Source organism: Lycorma delicatula, chromosome 5 (assembly GCF_047948215.1).
Source record: "Lycorma delicatula isolate Av1 chromosome 5, ASM4794821v1, whole genome shotgun sequence".
NCBI lineage: Eukaryota > Metazoa > Arthropoda > Insecta > Hemiptera > Fulgoridae > Lycorma > Lycorma delicatula.
This window is the reverse complement of record NC_134459.1, coordinates 181,169,120-181,187,582: the sequence shown is the minus strand read 5'-3', so window position 1 is coordinate 181,187,582 and position 18,463 is coordinate 181,169,120. Positions and strand designations below refer to the sequence as shown.

Genomic DNA, 18,463 nt, shown 5'->3' with positions numbered 1-18,463 from the left:
TCTTTATATTTTACAAAATATTTAGCGGTCGAGACCAAAGTTTGGCTTCTAAATTTGATCAAATCACATTTTACGCCTTTATCGATCGATTACAGTACCGGATATCATATAGAATAGAAAATTCAATGAGAAATATTTACGCGTACATCATTCCAAGTTATATCAAACGATCTTACAGAAAATAAAAAGTTTATAAAATAAAAATGAAATTTGACTGTAACTACATCGTAAACGTACAAATAATCAAACGAACAAAATTTGAAAACGGTCAACTTAACAAGACTTCGCTCTGTCAAAAATACATAAAATCATCGGACCTGTGTTTTAAAACTGAAATATAAGTAACAGAAAAATTTCTGACAACCAGAAACGATTGTATCGTTTAATAACATCGAGTGTATACAGTTTAACATTTTTAGAACTCAGGTTTCTTAATTTTTTTATTCTAAATACAACAATAAGAAAATCCAAACCGCTCTGCCTCTTTTATATATTAAATGTAAAATTATGAGCAAATTTTTATAAAGTAAATACGACTGCATTACTATATATTATTGACTTTAAACAAGCTAAATTCAATTTAAACAACAACAGAACGACGATTGGTTTTTTTGTCCGGCGTGTACTGTTCCAACTGGTCCAGCGGCGTGTTCATCGCACTGTAATCGATAGGAAAACAATCTACTTGTTTACAATTGCGACCAAATATGTATTCTCCTGGTCCGTTTGGATATCTTCCGAGTAAAAAGTTAGCAAAACACAGCCTGTAAATCGAGTACGTAAGAGGATGTTCTCCATTCTGAAACCGACAAACACATTTACTATTTAAATAAAGTATAAAAGTAAGCACTTATAACTTAATTTTGATTAATAAAATAAATACGATTAACGGAAGTTTGATATTGTACCGTGTCTGTCTCCGTTAGGCTTCATCTTAGCCACGACACGTGAAAAGATGGCGAGCTGCAAGAGTCACCAAGAATCATTAAATTATCCAGGACCGTATTAATGAATATTTCTGTACCGGAATTACACGCAGAAACAAGAAATAGAAATTCTCTCTTTTTTTTCCTTTTATATATTCAAAAGCATACGACCGCATAGTGTTACTAAAAGAAAACTTACAAAATACAAAGTTTCATAATCGATGCCTAAAAAAAAATAATGAGACAGAGTTTAAGGCCACAGATAATATTTAACACTCGGATGGTCGCGCCCGATCTGAGAGATCCACCAACTCATTTATTTGGTTTGTCTGTTAATAGCATGGGCGCGCTGTGCTCTCTTTCCGTGTATCCTCCCCACTCAAAGGGCCAAATACGTTAGTAGTGCAATGACCTTCACCGCGTCTGCCTCTGTTCATTTGTTAAACGATTGGATCTCACAGATACCAAGCGACCTAATTTGTAAGTATAGTAGTTTTTATTAATTTGATTTAATTTTCTTGTATTATTCTATGTTGTGTTAATTTATTTACGTGTACAATTATTAAATTATTAAAAAAGTTTTGTTTACTGACATTTATATACTCTGGATCTCCCAGATCCTAGCGACTTATTATGTATTAAAAAAAGTTTCATCTATATTTCTATAATTTTTATGTTTATTTTTTACCTTTGCTAATAACTTTACTTTTTTTCTTCTAGGGGCAAAATATCATAAAAAAAAATATTCGATATTAATAATCCTGAGGATGTTGCACGAATCCATGAACTTTTATTTGACCGTGCGGATGATGAATCTTTTCTAAGAACGTGTTCAGAACAGCCATTTGAGCCTACTTATGACATAGAAAATGAGGAAAATGAAACGGACGCCGAGGAAGAGATAGAACATCGGGAAGATGACTCTAACACAAAGCAAAGCGATACCGAAACAGAGACGGATGAAGAGGATATGGACAGATACATTTAACCGAAAAAAAGGAAACAAGAAAATAGAATCATTCTCTTGGAAAAAAACGCCATACAGTAATAGGAAGAAAACGAATCGTCGCAATTTGTTAGTAAGGCTTCCAGGTGTTATAGGAAACGCCAAAAACATTCACAGCATCGTCAATACACGGTATTGTTTTTTTAACGACAAAATATTAGAAATGATTGTCACTTCAACAAACAAGTTTATCGATCGAATAGGTGCAAATTATTCACGGGAAAGGGATGCATTGCCAACGGATACAACAGAAATCAAGGCCTTCATAGGACTGCTATACATTGCAGGAATGGAAAAAGCAGGAAGGAAGAACCTGGACGATTTGTGGGACTCCGATGGGTTCGGAATAGAAATACTCCGACTAACTATGAGTGTTCGCAGGTTTCGCTTCTTACTTAGATCCTTGCGGTTTGACGACCTAGAAACTCGTCAACAGCGAAGACAAGTTGATCGTTTGGCTCCAGTACGAGAATTATTTACTGAATTTGTAAAAAATTGTCAGTCCTCTTACTCAGTAGGTGCTGATGTAACTATTGACGAAAAACTCGAGGCTTTTAGAGGCAGGTGCTCTTTTATGCAATACGTTCCGTCAAAACCTGCTAAATATGGCCTAAAGATTTTTGCAGTCGTAGACTCTAAAATGTATTTTACACGTGCAATTTAGAGATCTACGCCGGTAAACAACCCGAAGGACAATTTCAGGTTAGTCATAAGAGCATAGATGTCGTCAAAAGACTAATCCTTCCTATCCGTAATTCTGGCCGCAATGTGACGGCTGACAATTGGTTTTCAGATGTTTCTCTTCTACAAGAATTATCTGAAAAATATAGGTTATCATACGTAGGAACCGTAAAAAAAAATAAGTGGCAAATTCCAAAGGAACTTAAAAGCAGAGATTCCTTTTCAAGTATCTTTGGTTATCGAAAGGAGGGAACAATAGTTTCTTATGTTCCACAAAATAAAAATAACAAAAAAAATGTATTATTAATCTCCAGTCTCCATACGGATGGTACAATTGACGAATCAACGGGTGATAAAAAAAAAACCTGAAATAATTACGTATTATAATAAACATAAAATTGGAGTAGACATTGTAGATAAAATGTGCTCCTCATATAATGTCCAACGTGGAACAAGGAGGTGGACTATGGTAGTATTTTATTCGCTTCTGAATATAGCAGGAATCGATTCCCAAGTCATTTATTTAGGTAATGGGAATAAACAACTACCTCGCCGACTATTCCTAAAGGAGCTTGGGAAGGAACTAATTGAGCCACAGCCGGTTAGAAGAATGTTGGTTACAAATTTACCACAAAGCATGAAAATGAGGATTCGAGAAATTTTGCCTGGAAGTGAGCAACCTGCTGGATCCAATGAACCAAGATCATCTGATAACACCTCACGTTGCCGGCCTTGCTTGCAAACTGACAATACAAGACGGTTAACAAAATACTCTTGCACAAGTTGCGGCCAATATTTATGTCTTCAACACTGCGCCTTTGTGTGCACTGAATGTTGTACAAATGTATCAAAAGCGGTTATTGATGAATAATTACAAGTAGTTTAATTTTTTTAATATTATATATAATAACGTTTAATATTTAGCTATAATGTGTATATATTTATTTATTTCATTAATATATGAATTAAAACGTATATTAAACATTTCATTTCACCTATGCAATTAACCGAGCCTAAGGGCAGTGAGAGATCACCGGTATACCCCAAATATTTTGTTGTTCAGCCGATCTTAATTACAATTCCTGACCAAGATCTGTCAGGAATCGTAATTTCTGACCGATCTTTACACCTTGTACAAACGTAAAGTTTTGTTCATCCGCTAGCCTCCACGATGGCCAAACCGGTCTGCAATATGATAACCGGCGGCGGAAAACTGGAAATTATATTAAATTACTTTAAATTATATTAATTTACTTACTGCTGTCATTGCGACATACGCCCGGTTCAAGAGTTCATTTATCTGCTGTGCCGACAGACCAAGCATAGAAGAATAAAATGAACTTAACTCGTCACGAGATATTACACCAGAACCTATAAAATAACAAATTACTTGTAATTATTTAGACGAGAATTTAAATACTACATATTATATTATTTTACAGTAGCGGCTGTTTCTTCTCGTATGACTATTAATAAAACACGATTTTAAGGTAATAGAACCATATAAGTTAGTAAATATATAGAATTAAGATAACTATGAGTATTATAAAAATCTCTGTTCAGCAGAAATAACAGAATAGAAATTAGTTAAAATTCGTCGCTATTATAATTAGTATAATTGTATATTTCTGAACTCGCTTTATTATATGTATGTATATATATATTTCAGAGTGTAGTTAATAATAACATTATAGACAAGGAATACCTACGAATAAAGAATTAAACCGTTAAAATCAAAGGTATAGAATGTTTTAAGAAGGATACAACTAACGTTTTTATGATAAATATTTTTTCTCGACGTTACAAAAATATTCATATCACAAATACTTTTAATTTCACAGCGGTTACTGAAAGCGATTTCCTCTAATGCAAATGCAGGTTTGTACCTCTAACGTGATATTTAAACCGCTTTTTACAATCTTTGTTCATCAGTGTTTAAAATCTCTCTTTGAATATTAGTTTTCTATTCATCAGTATTATGAAGATTCTTTTTTTTAAACATATCTAGAGGAAAAAACCTCATTATTTAAGATCTGAAGATACGCTGATGATAAATCTTTTGATGTCAAATAACCGGAAAATTCTTCCGTAACAGTTCATAAATTTATTATCAAAATATGTAATACTATCTATATCGCTGAAAACAACACTCTTTTCATCCTTCCTGTAACACCGCTATAAACTGTTGAATTAAGTCGTAATAAACTTCATAACCTACAATTTTATGAAATAATAAATGCCATTTAATTTGGTACCCGTCTTAAAAAGGTCAGACAACTTCTCAAATATATAACCGAATAATTAATTCGGTCTTTGCCGAGTTTTTCTTAATTTGGTAAAAACAATAAATTACGTTGCGTTTGTAAATTTCATATCGTTCAAGAATATCGATAACTGGGTTTCTAGGTGCTATGTGTAAATTGTCCACCTAACGATTAATGTTTTCATATGCAGTAGTACCTGTTTCTATAAGCCGGTTTATAAAGACCAATCCCGTTGTATAAAATGCATAAACGGCTGTATCCAGTCTGTCTGATGTAAAATTTAGTCTACTGTCTGCGGTTTAATTTTATATTACGCGATTTGTCAGTGTGAGTTTCTTATGAATCTGTATTGTTTGACAAGCAACTAACTTTCTTTACCGCAAATGTTAACAACTTTGTATGACCGTCAATGAATATATGTCAGTAGTACTTTTTGTTATTAACTGTGTTTTTGAGTTTGTTCTTTATCGTTTATATAAGTGTAGATAAGGAAGATAAACATTAACCCGTGAAAAAACTTTTTTTTTACGTTAACCGCTTTAGCGTAGTTGCCGGCCAACATAGACGGTTGTCGTATTAGCAACATAATACGAGTAAGAATGCTGCAGTTTAACAAGTGCCCGTCCTTGTATTACGATATAGCTGATTCAAATCAAACGAATGGATATTGAAATGACATTAGTATACGATAAGATCGTTCCATCTACAAAGTTAACTTTAAGTGCGGTGTTGCAGCGTGACAAATATAGTAATTTGTAAAATTTACCCTTGCGTTAGTTAAATATTCTCATTTTGTAAGTCGCAAACTTTTTGAATCTCCTATTGCTACACTCACTTTGTAAAAAACTTCCTTTTTTTTAAATATCGGGATCCATTATTCGTCTTGATCGTTAAAACAAAATTAGCAGTAAATCAAACCGTATACGATACGGTTTGATAAAATACCGTATGTACGACTAAATTTCCCACGAAAGATTTCGTGGGAAATTTAGTTATTGGCCGGCGGGAATGTGTGTGTCGGCAACGGGTGATCTTGCGGTAGAAGAGCAGTACACGATAGCCAAGCGATCGCCCTCCTTTTTGATAACGGTGATGAGTAAGCTTGAGAGGACAAACGTGCGTTTCTCTCAGGCTCAACGTGCGTTCATCGTCGAAAAGTTACTTTAAATCGCAGTCGTCTTAAAAATGCGAGGAAGATTTCCTGAATCGCGGGTACCTAATAAATCGACGATTTTACGTGTAATCGCTCGCTTTAGAGAACCCGATCGGTCCAGCCGACCTACGGTTTTAATCGATGCGTCCTTGGGAAGTATCTGCGTATCCTTGGTACGTTCACCAAGAAATTCGATACGAAAACCGCGTAAACTAACCGGAATGTCTTACGGGAATATTTGCAGAGCCATAAAGCAGCCGAAATTCAGTTCGCGTCGCATTCATGTTGCGCATGAGCTGCGAGAACCTGGTAGAGGACTACATTGCTGTAAATGATTTTTCGGTTTGATTCCTAACAGAGTTCGGGTGTCGGATTATGTTTTCTACTCTGACGAAGCACGGTTTCACCTGCGGTTACATAAACAACCAGAACGCCAGATACTGGAATTCAGAAAACCGTTACGTTTTCCACGAGGCCCTGTTACGTTCACAAAAAGTCGGAGTTTGGTGTACGATTTTCCAGAAAAGAATTGTAGGCCCGATTTTTTTCACGGAAACGATAACAGCTGAACGTTACCGGGATGTAATCGTGTAATTTGTAGCGCTGTTAAAGGCTGATGAACGAATTTTCTGCCGGCTGCAGCAAGACGGTGCGCACAAAGCGAATAGCGCAACGATAATGTTACGTGAATTCTTTGGGAAATACATCATTTCTCGTGGACAGTGGCCGCCTAGATCGCAGATTTAATTCCTGCCGACCTTTTTCTTTGTACGTCTACAAGTAGAACCCTCACACGATCGACCGTCTCAAGCGCAACATCGAAGACGAAATATGCCGCATAGGTGCAGCGAACATCCGAAAAATAGCAACTAACACGAAGAAACTTGTTGAGGCATGTGTAACAAAAGGCGGAGGGCATTTTCAGCATCTATTTTGAGAAAAATAAATATACATTGTGTTCACCTAAAAAATACAGTAGAGTATATTACGTTACAAAGATATTGTACCTCTAAAGGCCCTTATATCCATAGCACAAAATTAGCGAGCATCAAGCCAAAACCTGTACAACACCGCTGAAAAGAAAGGGCTCAACGATAATGAATAGAAAGAAAGGAACAGTATAACTACAAATAAAACGGTGAATCGATCAAAGATACGTTCCAAGTACGATCGATCATTCCACCCGCAATCCCTCAGATCAGTGTATCTTCTTAAACAGATGTAGTCTATTAGTAATCGATGATTTTGCATCGACCTGTTGAAATATGTACTGCAATAATCTACTTTCCTACCGGCTACTAAAGAGTTTCTGAGGTTAAGGTCAGGCTTTCTTAAGGAAAACTTCATTCGTTCCCAAATTTATAATTAATAAACTTTCAACATCTGACTTAAATCATCTACCCGAGGGTCAGCTCAAACAATAACAGCAGTGCCTGTAATGATAAATTGATAAATGCGTATTCTGTCTGCTACGAAATAAACACCTGCTGTTGAGGGTGTAGACCGATACGCGGCCGGTTAACTCGAATGTAATAAATAAGAAAAAATCTTATTTTAATTTTTATGTACTTTTCGGTGTTAATAACTGCGGTAACGGGTCGCAGCATAGAATTACTAAAATTGGATCTCCGGTCGTAGGTTCTCGATAATCATTCGTACCGATTAAATATTTGTTATCACCGTTAAATTTTTACGCATATATGCAGACATTTTCTAGTTTTACGTTAACACTAGAAAAAAGGTGGGTCTACGTCCCGCCGCGAGAATGTTACAGGATTTATGCTTCACTACACGTGATTTTGTTAAATGTTTTTGCCGATTGTAACTAAATTTACAATTTACAATTTAGCGTAGTAATAACAACAAAAACATTTACGACGAAAAGCTTCAAAATCCTGAACGTTTTTAGCCGTTACTTGAATTGTGATTTTTAACACGGCTCTAACTCCGATCTTCTCCTTTTTTATCTTCAAAGCGCAAATATGATTTTAGATAAACCGAGTTCTGCCGCCTAAGCGCGGGATAGTCGAACATCATATGTTCATTTGACTGGACCCCGCCGCAGACATACAGCACATCGGTTGCTGACGGAACCTAAACAGATATCGCTTCACTTCCACACGGTCGGTGAGCCCCTGGGCCTCCGTCGCCCTTAAAATTGAACTTGAGGCGTAATATCCCCGCAAGTCTTGTGTAAATATATGCAAAGACCTTCCCTTAGATGCGGTGTCCCGTTCAAGCAGCTTTGCTTCCATCGCGTGACTCTGAAGCCTCTTTCGCAAGCGGGAGACGGGCAACAGTACGAGATTTTGATCCGGTGCATTGTGATCACCGTTCCGCTCTGGTACTCGCCGATCTCGAAACCGCATTCCAAATACCTCGGCCTCCCGACCTCTTTGCAAATTTTCCAGATGGCTGCACGAACTTTCACCGCTAAATCTGTCGGGAGAGCCTTTCCCGCTACAGTAATAGCCTGGTAGGAGGTTGCTTAAAAGACACCGGTGCAAAAGATCAGAGCTCTGCGCTGAACACTCCTAGAAAAAGTGATCTATTTCTTTCCGACCTGTGCGCCAAACGGGCGCCGCGTAGCCGGTCGTACTTTGTAAGACACTTCCGTACAACATGTACAATTGACGACACAACAACCCGTAGTGTTTCCAAGTAATCCTCCTAAGCTTGTGAATCACAGAGACGGCGTTCGCCGCCACACTTGTTTAACGCGGTTGCTAAACAGCAACTTTTCATCGGGTAAAACACCTAGGTACTTATGAAATCGTTCGAGAAGTATAAATCGTTTGTGCAAGCGTGCAGCCGCCCGGCGCACCACCATTGATTGCTCCCTTCTGCGCCAATAGCAGCTAAAATAAAAATGTGAACGCGTACAACAAACAAACCCACGCACTATCCTCTTTTACGGAAAAGATGAATGATTTGTGGAGAGCGATGATTGAACATTTAAGTTGCTATTTTTTTTATTAAGGGATTAATTTATTCGACCGATAAGAAACACCGCAAACCAACAGTTTCTACTACATCTCTAACTAGTGTTTGAATCGCTGATCCGCAGAATCGCTTTCCTACGTCTAGGACTGCGTAAATCGTTTTTACGATTCTTTTATCCGTCAGAATTTTATTCCCTGAAACATCGTAAGAATATTGAAAGCAACAGGTGTTAGAAAATACAGTTTGCCACGTTACCGGTGATCGGTGGATCGTCGCAATAAATCGTAAAATGAATGAAATCGATGAATAAAAATAATGTATACCGCTACTGTTGATGACTTGATAGATGATTTTTGGAAGATACTGTAACCACACAGGAAAATCAGCCAAATTGTACGCATTATGAAGCAATTTGCCCCAGTGACCCAGCCATTCTTCTAAAGAGATCACTTGTAACTGAGGTTTAAGTTTTATACCTATAAAAAGAAATAAAAAGGTAAAAATTAGAGACGTAAACATGATATTTACGACAGAGAAATTACTTATAAATTGTAATAGCATTAGTCAAATTTTTTTTTAAAACGTTTATACGTAAAACATTTGTTAAATTTGTTTATATTTGTCGTATTTTAAACAAATTCAGATAATTATAACGATAGTGATTTTACGCTTAAAATATTTTTTAGCTACGTTAAAACTCATACGGCATAGCAAAGTACATCGGCATAAATAGGTAGGTCCGAATAGATTTAAAAAGTAACTACCATTTACCGTCTACATAAGTAGGTTTTTCTTCTGTCCATTAATCTACTATTTTAACTGTCCTAAGGAAACGGTTCCAAAGGTTCGTTTAGATCTGAAATTTATGAGAACCGGCTAATAAAACTTAATACCGGCTGTCGGTATTTTAATTTCATTTCATATTCTTTTCTTTAAGTTGTTACTCTGATAGACGTTCAAAAAGCGCCGTAAAACATCGATAAAACAGTCGCTCGTTAAAAATTTTATTTTATTATCCGCTTTAAAAATTTTTAATATATAATTCTTGGATTTAATTTATTTGAGAATAGCGGAACGATAGCGCATTTCATCTTGATTTTAACGACCTCCAAAATCCTTACGATATAATCGTAAAGCATGCAGATATCTAATACAAATCCATTTTACAACTTTGTTCTTCACGTCCAACAACATTTTCGGGAACAAGTTTTCATCATCAGATGGAAATATGAATAATTCATTTCATTAGAATGAACCGATGGAGATAAAACCGTAGATAAATTTATATAATTATACATACTACACGAGCAATAGCATCTCAGTCTTTGATCCGGAAGGTTCTGCTTCAAACTCCGGGGGCTTGACAGTCAATCACACATTCAAAAATCTACCGTCTATTACCACAGATAATTTTAACAGAGTTTAAATACCTGCAGTAACTACAGTGTAAATAAGCGTTTCGCATAATACGTGTAACTACAACTATCGATGACAACAATTATATCTGTTGTCTTGAACGGATCGATCAATTAATTGATCGTTTCCGACCTCCGGCCCCGTACTGCAAACTTGCATCGCATTGCCAATTGCTTTTTCAGCAAGAGCAGTGTTCTACGTTCTCGCCGTCGGGGTTGAACAACGATCGGTGGCGGTTAGTCAACCTACGCTGCTGCAGAATGTGTGTCGCGGTAGTGCCACCGTCGGCTAAATAAAGACGTTTCCTTTGCGTGTCGGTCTCCGTGTTTCGTAGCTCGTGGGGCCATGGAAATTTCAGTACCTCTGGCAGGTTCGGCAAGCGATTTCGCTCCGACCTCGTCGGTGGTCATATATTAGGAGCGTTTTAGCTTTCGACTGTTCGAGCGAGGTTGTGCAAGAACAGACAGCCTTGCTCGGACTACATTTGCGGACGCTCACCTTCTTTTGCGCCAGGTGGTAGGTACTTACAAGCTGTAAACGTAGTACCTGGCGTTGAACCAGGTGTAGTTTCTCTTTTAGCGGCATAGAGCGGCAATCCGGAGGGGATAGCCTGGACGACTTGGTGGGTATCACCAAGGACTTGGTGGCCGTTGACCTCTTCGCACCGCTAAGGTGTCGATCGGCAGGTCGCCGCCGAGGCCGCGGACTCCAGCTAAGGATCCCGTGGTCTGTGCGGGGGAGGTACCCCTACACACTCGTGATCAGGTAGCATTGCACGTAAAACCTACAGTAGTCTGCTTCGAGTTGTGTAGGGTAGGCGGTAGCTGTAACTGCACGAGGAGAGCACGGTGGCGAGGGGCAAGCCAAGTCGGAAGGGCGTCCTCTTGCGAAGTCGGGGGTGGCTGATGACAGCGGTGTGGTGATCTATTCTGAGCGGGAGGTCTCCGGGGAGAAACCTGTAAAGGTGAACTCCGGGTCCAACAGTTTAGGGCGGATCGATGAGATGCGAGCCGCGCGGTCCAAAATCTCCTAAAATAAGGAGTCGCGTATTTCGGTCGAGTTTCAACAGCTTGTCGACTCGTACCTGTCTCAATGTAGCTCGACGGTTGCTGAGCTGACGTTAAAATGTGAGGGCCGCCAGGGCGCTAACCGTGCCTTAGATTGAGTCGTTGATCGGCTGTCGGGGAAGGTAGACCGAGTGGTGGAAGGAGTCAGGGACTTCAACCGGCATGTGCGGTAAGATCCACACTTCTTTGAAACGGGTGAAGGAGAAGGTAAAAAAGCCTCTGGCTAAAAAAATTAAGCGGGACACCGTTAAGGTGGCCCAGTAACGCCCGGTCCGGAGGCTTCGTCTGCGGTGACGAGCTGACCCTGAAAAAGGTCCTGGTCCCGCGGAGAGAAATGTTCCAGATCTCACGGGTCACAAGAACAAGGGACCACGGAGTAGTCCTGGAGGTCGTAAACGAGCAGCAGGCCGACGTTCCGAAAAAGAATCGGCTGAAGGCTCAGTTGCTGGCCGAGCGGAGGCCACAAATATTAGTATACGATTTGGCAAGGGCAATGAAAATCCTCAAGGCGATACAAAGCCAAAATCCAGCATCGGATATGGCTGCCGAGGGCTTCCTCAAGGGAACCAGCGTGGTCCGGCAGTTGGGGCGGAAAGAAGCCTCAAGAGCCATTGGGTAATTGAGACCTTGTCTAAGATCCGGAAGGTCTTGGTGGTCGGTGGTCGGCTGTTCCTTGGGCGGACCTCTTGCAAGGTCGTCGATCATACAAAAGTATCCCGGTGCTTCAATTGTCAAGGCTTTGGTCACACCTCTCTCCGCTGTAGGACACAGTCGGAGATGTGTGGTCATTGCGCCCTTGCTGGGCACAGGGCAGTTAACTGCCCGAGTAAGACAGCACCTGCAAAGTGCGCTTCTTGTGCCTTGGTGAAAGACTTTGATACTGCACACCGGGTCGGAGGCAAACAATGCAGGTCGCACGACATAGCCCGGGCGAAGATCGTACGTAATATGGCGTATGGTGACGCCCGAATTTGGGGAAGCTTTCCAGGAAGGTCGTCACCATATAGAACACATGCGCCTGAGACAGTTAAACCTGCATCTCCATGTAGAGGTTGCGAAGAGACAGGGAGACAGAGGTATTTGGGATGCAGTTTCGAGCCGGGCCTGTACCGGAGAGTAACGGTGATCGCAATGCAGCGGTTCTAAATTTCGTTCGGTTACCCATCTCCCACCTGAGGAGGAGGCTTTACAGCCACGCGATGGATGCATGGCAGCAAGAATGGCACACCACGACTAAGGGAAGGTCCTTGTATAGATTTATACAGGACATGGGGTAATGGTATGCCTCTCCTTCGTTTTTAAGGGCAACGGGTGCCCAGGTCTCTCCAACCACGCGAACTTGAACCTATATTTTTTTCGGTTCCGCCTGGCAGTTGATGAGCTGTGCGTCTGCGGGGAGGTCCAGTCAAATGAACACCTGGTGTTTGACTGCCCTGCTTTTGGGGGGGCCAGAACTCAGGCCACCCTGGAACTTAGAGGTCAAGGGGAAAACTGGCCACTCATAAGCGGCGAGTCAATGTGGCGTGAGCCGCATTGTCGAACCGTGTGGGAGTTCCTACATGCCGTTGCTTTGTTCAACCAGCATCAGTAGTTTATTTAAGGGAAAGACTCCTACCTCAGTGCTGTGGGAAGCTACCCGAGAGTTATGGCTGGCCATCGGCCAATTAAATCTCCAAGCGGTTTAGTATTAGTGGACAGGTACTTGCTCGCATTCAGCGACCTAGGCGTGGCAGCGAATTGCTGTCTTGACGTGATAAATTTAATTTATTGAATGTCATATATATTTTAGTAGTTGACGGGGTGCGCCTACCCATTTTAGAGTATATGACAAGTGAGCGGTGGGACACGAAGCAAGTAGTGTGTGGCACCATGCTTAGTACGCTCACACAATTAGGTTAGCTCTAGCAACCCAGTTAGGACACTGGTCGCTACACTGATTTGAGGCTCAGTAGCTGTTTGTGTCTTATTCTCTGCCACCGGTTCATCGAGGTAAGCGGTCACCATTCCGTAACTTTTCATTACTCTCTAAACGTTTTTCTCACAAAAGATATTTCAGTTTGGGAAACAAATGATGGTACCAGGTCCAAATCGGAACTGTAGGGTGGGCGAGTGGTTAACCCCCCGGGTTGATCTAGTGGTGAACGCGACTTCCCAAATCATCTGATTTGGAAGTCGAGAGTTCTAGCGTTGAAGTCCTAGTAAAGGCAGTTACTTTTATACGATTTTAATACTAGATCGTGGATACCGGTGTTCTTTGGTGGTTGGGTTTCAATTAACCACACATCTTAGGAATGTTCGAATTGAGACAGTCCAAGACTACACTTCATTTACAATCATACATATCCTCCTCATTCATCCTCTGAAGTAATACCCGAACGGTAATTCCCGGAGCTAAACAGGTAAAGAAAGAGAGCGTGGACGAGTCAAATATATTCAACTTAAATCTTAGATTATATTTTGTGTTCATCACTAAGCCTGCGAGGACCGCCACCTCGCACAAATCTTTTTGTACAGGGTGATTCAAAGAAACGAGAAATTTTGAAAGTTGTGTTGGTAGCCGTGGGCGATTGGTACCACTTGATAAGTGGCGCCAGCCTCTTTAATCTACCTAACCTGCCATTTAGTTGTCATGGATCTTTGGAATGGTGCACAACGTGCATTTGCTATCAAAGCGTTTTACAAAAACAATGCCAGTGTGGAGGGGGCGCGTAGAGAATTTCGCCCTCATTTTAATCTGGGACGGCACGACCGTGTTCCATCAGCACGTACAATTAAAACACGGATATCTAATTTTGAGGAAACCGGTTCGGCAATGAAAAAGAAACGTCCAGGCCGTGAGTGAACCGTCCGTACACCACAGAATGTTCAAGCTTTACAAGATGCTGTCACACGAAGTCCACATCGGTCAATTCGTCGTCTCTCAGCATCTTTACAATCGCATAGTTCAAGCGTTCGAAGAATGTTAGTGAAGGACTTGCAATACCATCCGTACAAGTTGCAGATCGTCCAGGAACTGAAACCGAACGATGCGGTTGTACGAGCACAATTCTGTAATGTAATGTTTCGGAAGATAAACGATAACGAAGAGTTCGTTCACGAACTGCGGATGTCAGACGAAGCGCATTTCCACCTCAGTGGATTTGTTAACGAGCAAAATTTCAGATACTGGGCACAACAAAATCCTATGCAGCTACACCAGCGTCCGTTGCACAGCCAGAAAGTGACCGTGTGGTGTGCTATGTCATCTTACGGTGTTATAGGCCCTTTTTTTTTTTTTGAGGATGACAACGTTCTTGCGATTACAGTGACGTCGGCTCGTTACGTAGCCGTGCTTGAAACCTTTGTTGTGGAACAACAAAAGAGATTTCCACCGATTATTACTTAACACAGCCTGGTTTCAAGAAGACGGAGCAACGTCACATACTGCACGAATATCGATGGCAGCTGTACGCCGATTGTTTGGACAACGTGTCATTTCACGAAACGGTGAGATTAGATGGCCTCCCAGATCGCCTGATCTCTCAGTTTGCGATTACTTTTTGCGGGGTCACCTTAAAAGCAAAGTGTTCCACAGTAGACCTGCTACAACGGAAGAACTGAAGGCAAAGATCCGAGAAGCAATTGCGGAAATTCCAGTCGAGATGTTACGTCAAACCGTGAACAATTTACCATGAAGAGAATTCGTGAGTGTTTACGTAGAAGAGGAGGTCACCTGGAAGATGTCATCTTTAAAAAATAAACTAAAATGCATGTATCCTAAAATGGCAACATTTGTACAATTACATGAAATAAAATTCATTTTCTCAAAAAAATTTTTCATTAACGTTATTTAATTTTTTAAATTTCCCGTTCCTTTGAATCACCCTGTATTTGAGTTCAGTAGTGACAATTTTACGGATAATGGTAGAGAAAAGTGAAAAACTCTATTATTTTTTTAGAATGTGACACGCCGATTTCGTTCGATGAATTCGTCAACACGACTCGGAAAATCATCCGTATTGATACACTCGCCTTACACGCTGCGACATTCGATATTCTCCTATTCATTTTTAATACGCACAGTAATAGTAGGAGCATGCAGAACACAATTAAGAGTTCGCACGATTAAACACAGACGCGTAACTGAGTCCGGCCTTGTAGAAATAGACCGTCCGTGAGCATCACTTGCGCGGTAAGGATGGGCGAACGCGTATAACTTTCCGTATCACCGGTATTATTATTATTATTATTTTCTACCCTTTTGAACTCAAGACAAATTAAGGGTTGGAAAGTTGTTTTTAATTTGATGTCGACATATATACTTCAAAAACTGAAAGAAGAATTAAAAAATGTGTTTATTTTACAGCGCTTACCTTTATCTCTGGACTGTTGAGCTGATATAAAATGATCAACAAATCCTTCTTTCACTTGCCTGAGTGTTATAAATTCTGGTGAGTTATCGGTCCAATCGGCAAAATGTCGCAGCTTCTAAAATATAAAATTAAACTAACTAAATTATGACAAAGTTAATTTAAACATTCATATTAACAAAAAATTGTTTCTGTAACAAATATAATACTTAAGTGCATTTACGGTAATGCTTGCTGTAAAATTGAGAATTAGTTACATAATTTCTTGAAAAGTGAATACAGTTATGAGATACTGAAATTACATCATTAGACATCTGTTTACTGTATATACTATCTTCCTTTCTGCATTATAGTTCTCTCTCACTCTAGTTTTCTCTCTCTCTCTCTCGCTCTCTCTCTCTCTCTATATATATATATATATATATATATATATATATATATATATATATATAAATAAGACATTCAATGTCTTATTTATGTCTATATTCTATTTCATTTTTTAGAGAGAAGATATATTTTTATTTGGGAGTACGCAAAACACTTTTGCGTTATCATCGCTCGGAACAACATAATACAATATTAGAAAAGATAACATATTTAAATACTTATTAAATAATTGAATACAGACGCGTAACCTTAAGAAACAACAAGATATTCGACGGTATCATCGTATTGTTTCCTACAAACAGTAAACGGGAAACTAATACGCAGAAATAGGAAAACAAATTCTAATTCATCATAGGATGAAAATTGTCCTGATTTTTTTTAAGTTTTTGAAAGAAAAGAATGTAGGGCGGCTATAACACAAGTGATAAAAGAAGACTATACGATGAACATTTTACTCATGTATAGAACTGTTGTATTTCAGTGTCAAAGAAAATATAAAGAAATTCATGAAGAAAATCAATACGATACTAAATGAAATAAATTATCGATCTGAAATTGTTAACGAATGATTATATTAAAATCAACACGTATCAGACTAATAATAATATCAGTAATTAGTATCAGGTACTTGGGCATCTTCTTTTCTAATAATGCTAATGATCTGGAATCTTAGTCTCGATTTTCTGGAATGTTTCTGGAAGGTTAGCGTACTAAAATATCCAATAATGAATATCGTAGTACATTGTAACAATACAGTTCATTTATTGTAGCGTAGAACCGTGCTTATAATTAAAGTAAAGCCTGAAATAAGATAAGGTTTACAGAAAAAGGATTATTTTATCTTTAGAATAATGATTGTCCAACCACTGCACAATCAACTCTTGAAAAGTTAGGCTGAAAGGTTGTACTAGACCTTAAATCCAAAATTTGCCCCATCATATTTCTTTTTTTTTATTTGGCTCCCTCAAGAAACACTATTCAAAAGATTCACTGCAACGAAAAGTTAAAAATAAAATTACAAACTTACTTCAAATTCAAGAAAATAAATTTTTTTGCTGCTAGCTAAAAACCCAGTAGAAGTGTACAATTGTGGCAAGGGATTATGTTGAATGAATTACCTATACGTAAAGTAAAACATAAAGGTAATATTAATTGTCATCGGTCCAAAGACCAGTTTGATCTATCCACTGTTACCAACAGCTGCTGCGTAAAACCTAGGCACCATTACAGAGGTGTCCTAATCGAATTGTTACAGGTGGAATCCACTTCTTCTCCTTCCTAAGTATGTATATATATATGTATATCCAAATAATGATTAATGCATCAGTCAGAAAAAAATGAACACTTTCAAACTAATATAGCTTAAGTTTGTCAACTTAAACACAAGCTTTTCATTTGAATACAGACCTGGGTGATTAGATTTCAGGTGATAATTTGTAGACTAATTCTATTATGTAAATTTTTAACTATTTATTTTTTTCTCGTCTAGAGTGTCCGTTAGTTGTTTTAGGTTCCCTGTCTGCATTAGAGTGTTGATATTTAAGGTCCCCAAAAGAACCAAAACCAAGAAGAAACACTTGGTTTTTAGTCTTATTTGTTGTGTTGTTTGTGTAGTCGTCAGTAACGTAGTTCCGGGAAGCTCCGACACTTCCGAGCATGAGGTTCTGGACTCTCCAGAATCCGATGGTCCGGTGACACTGCCAACGGCAGTGGAGCATTCCTGTTTCCAGTTACCTCCTGGAGTAGTTACATTTTGTATAGACATTGCCATCATGCATTTTAGTTTAAGGAATGGTGGAGTGAAAGGGTTTCCCCTGTCACTCATTGTTAGAACTAAGGTTGTAAGCCCTAGAGCATTGTTCCGCTTTATTTCAGAGAGATCATTAACACTCTCCTATCCAGGCGCACCACGTGGAGGCTCGAACGTCAAGTTGTTCCCTTAGTGAAATGCGTAAACATGTCGGGACCTTTCCGTTCCGGAAGATTGACGCCACCTAAGTATATATATATATATATCCAAATAATGATTAATGCATCAGTCAAAAAAAAATGAACACTTTCAAACTAATATAGCTTATGTTTGTCAACTTAAACACAAGCTTTTCATTTGATTATAGACCTGGGTGATTAGATTTCAGGTGATAATTTGTAGACTAATTCTGTTATGTAAATTTTTAACTAACCGATATATTAATTTTTAGTTTATAATGAATTTTTCTGAAAAGGCATAGAAAATGACTACATAATGTGAAGCAATATTGTAGCATAGAT

At 39.0% G+C, this 18,463-nt stretch overlaps 1 protein-coding gene across 3 annotated transcripts in view; it reads right to left on the bottom strand.

The window, feature by feature from the left end:
* Positions 1–362: 362 nt before the first annotated feature.
* The window catches only part of LOC142324603 (uncharacterized), a 31,974-nt gene continuing 13,873 nt past the window's right edge, over positions 363–18,463 (bottom strand). For all 3 annotated transcript variants that reach the window (XM_075365449.1, XM_075365450.1, XM_075365451.1), the window contains exons 4-7: positions 15,809–15,923; positions 9,297–9,449; positions 3,872–3,984; positions 363–799 (exon numbers count right to left, since the gene is read on the bottom strand). In XM_075365449.1, coding sequence (XP_075221564.1) covers positions 581–799; positions 3,872–3,984; positions 9,297–9,449; positions 15,809–15,923 — 600 coding nt within the window. In that variant the 3' untranslated portion in view covers positions 363–580. The remainder of the gene's footprint in view (positions 800–3,871; positions 3,985–9,296; positions 9,450–15,808; positions 15,924–18,463) is intronic.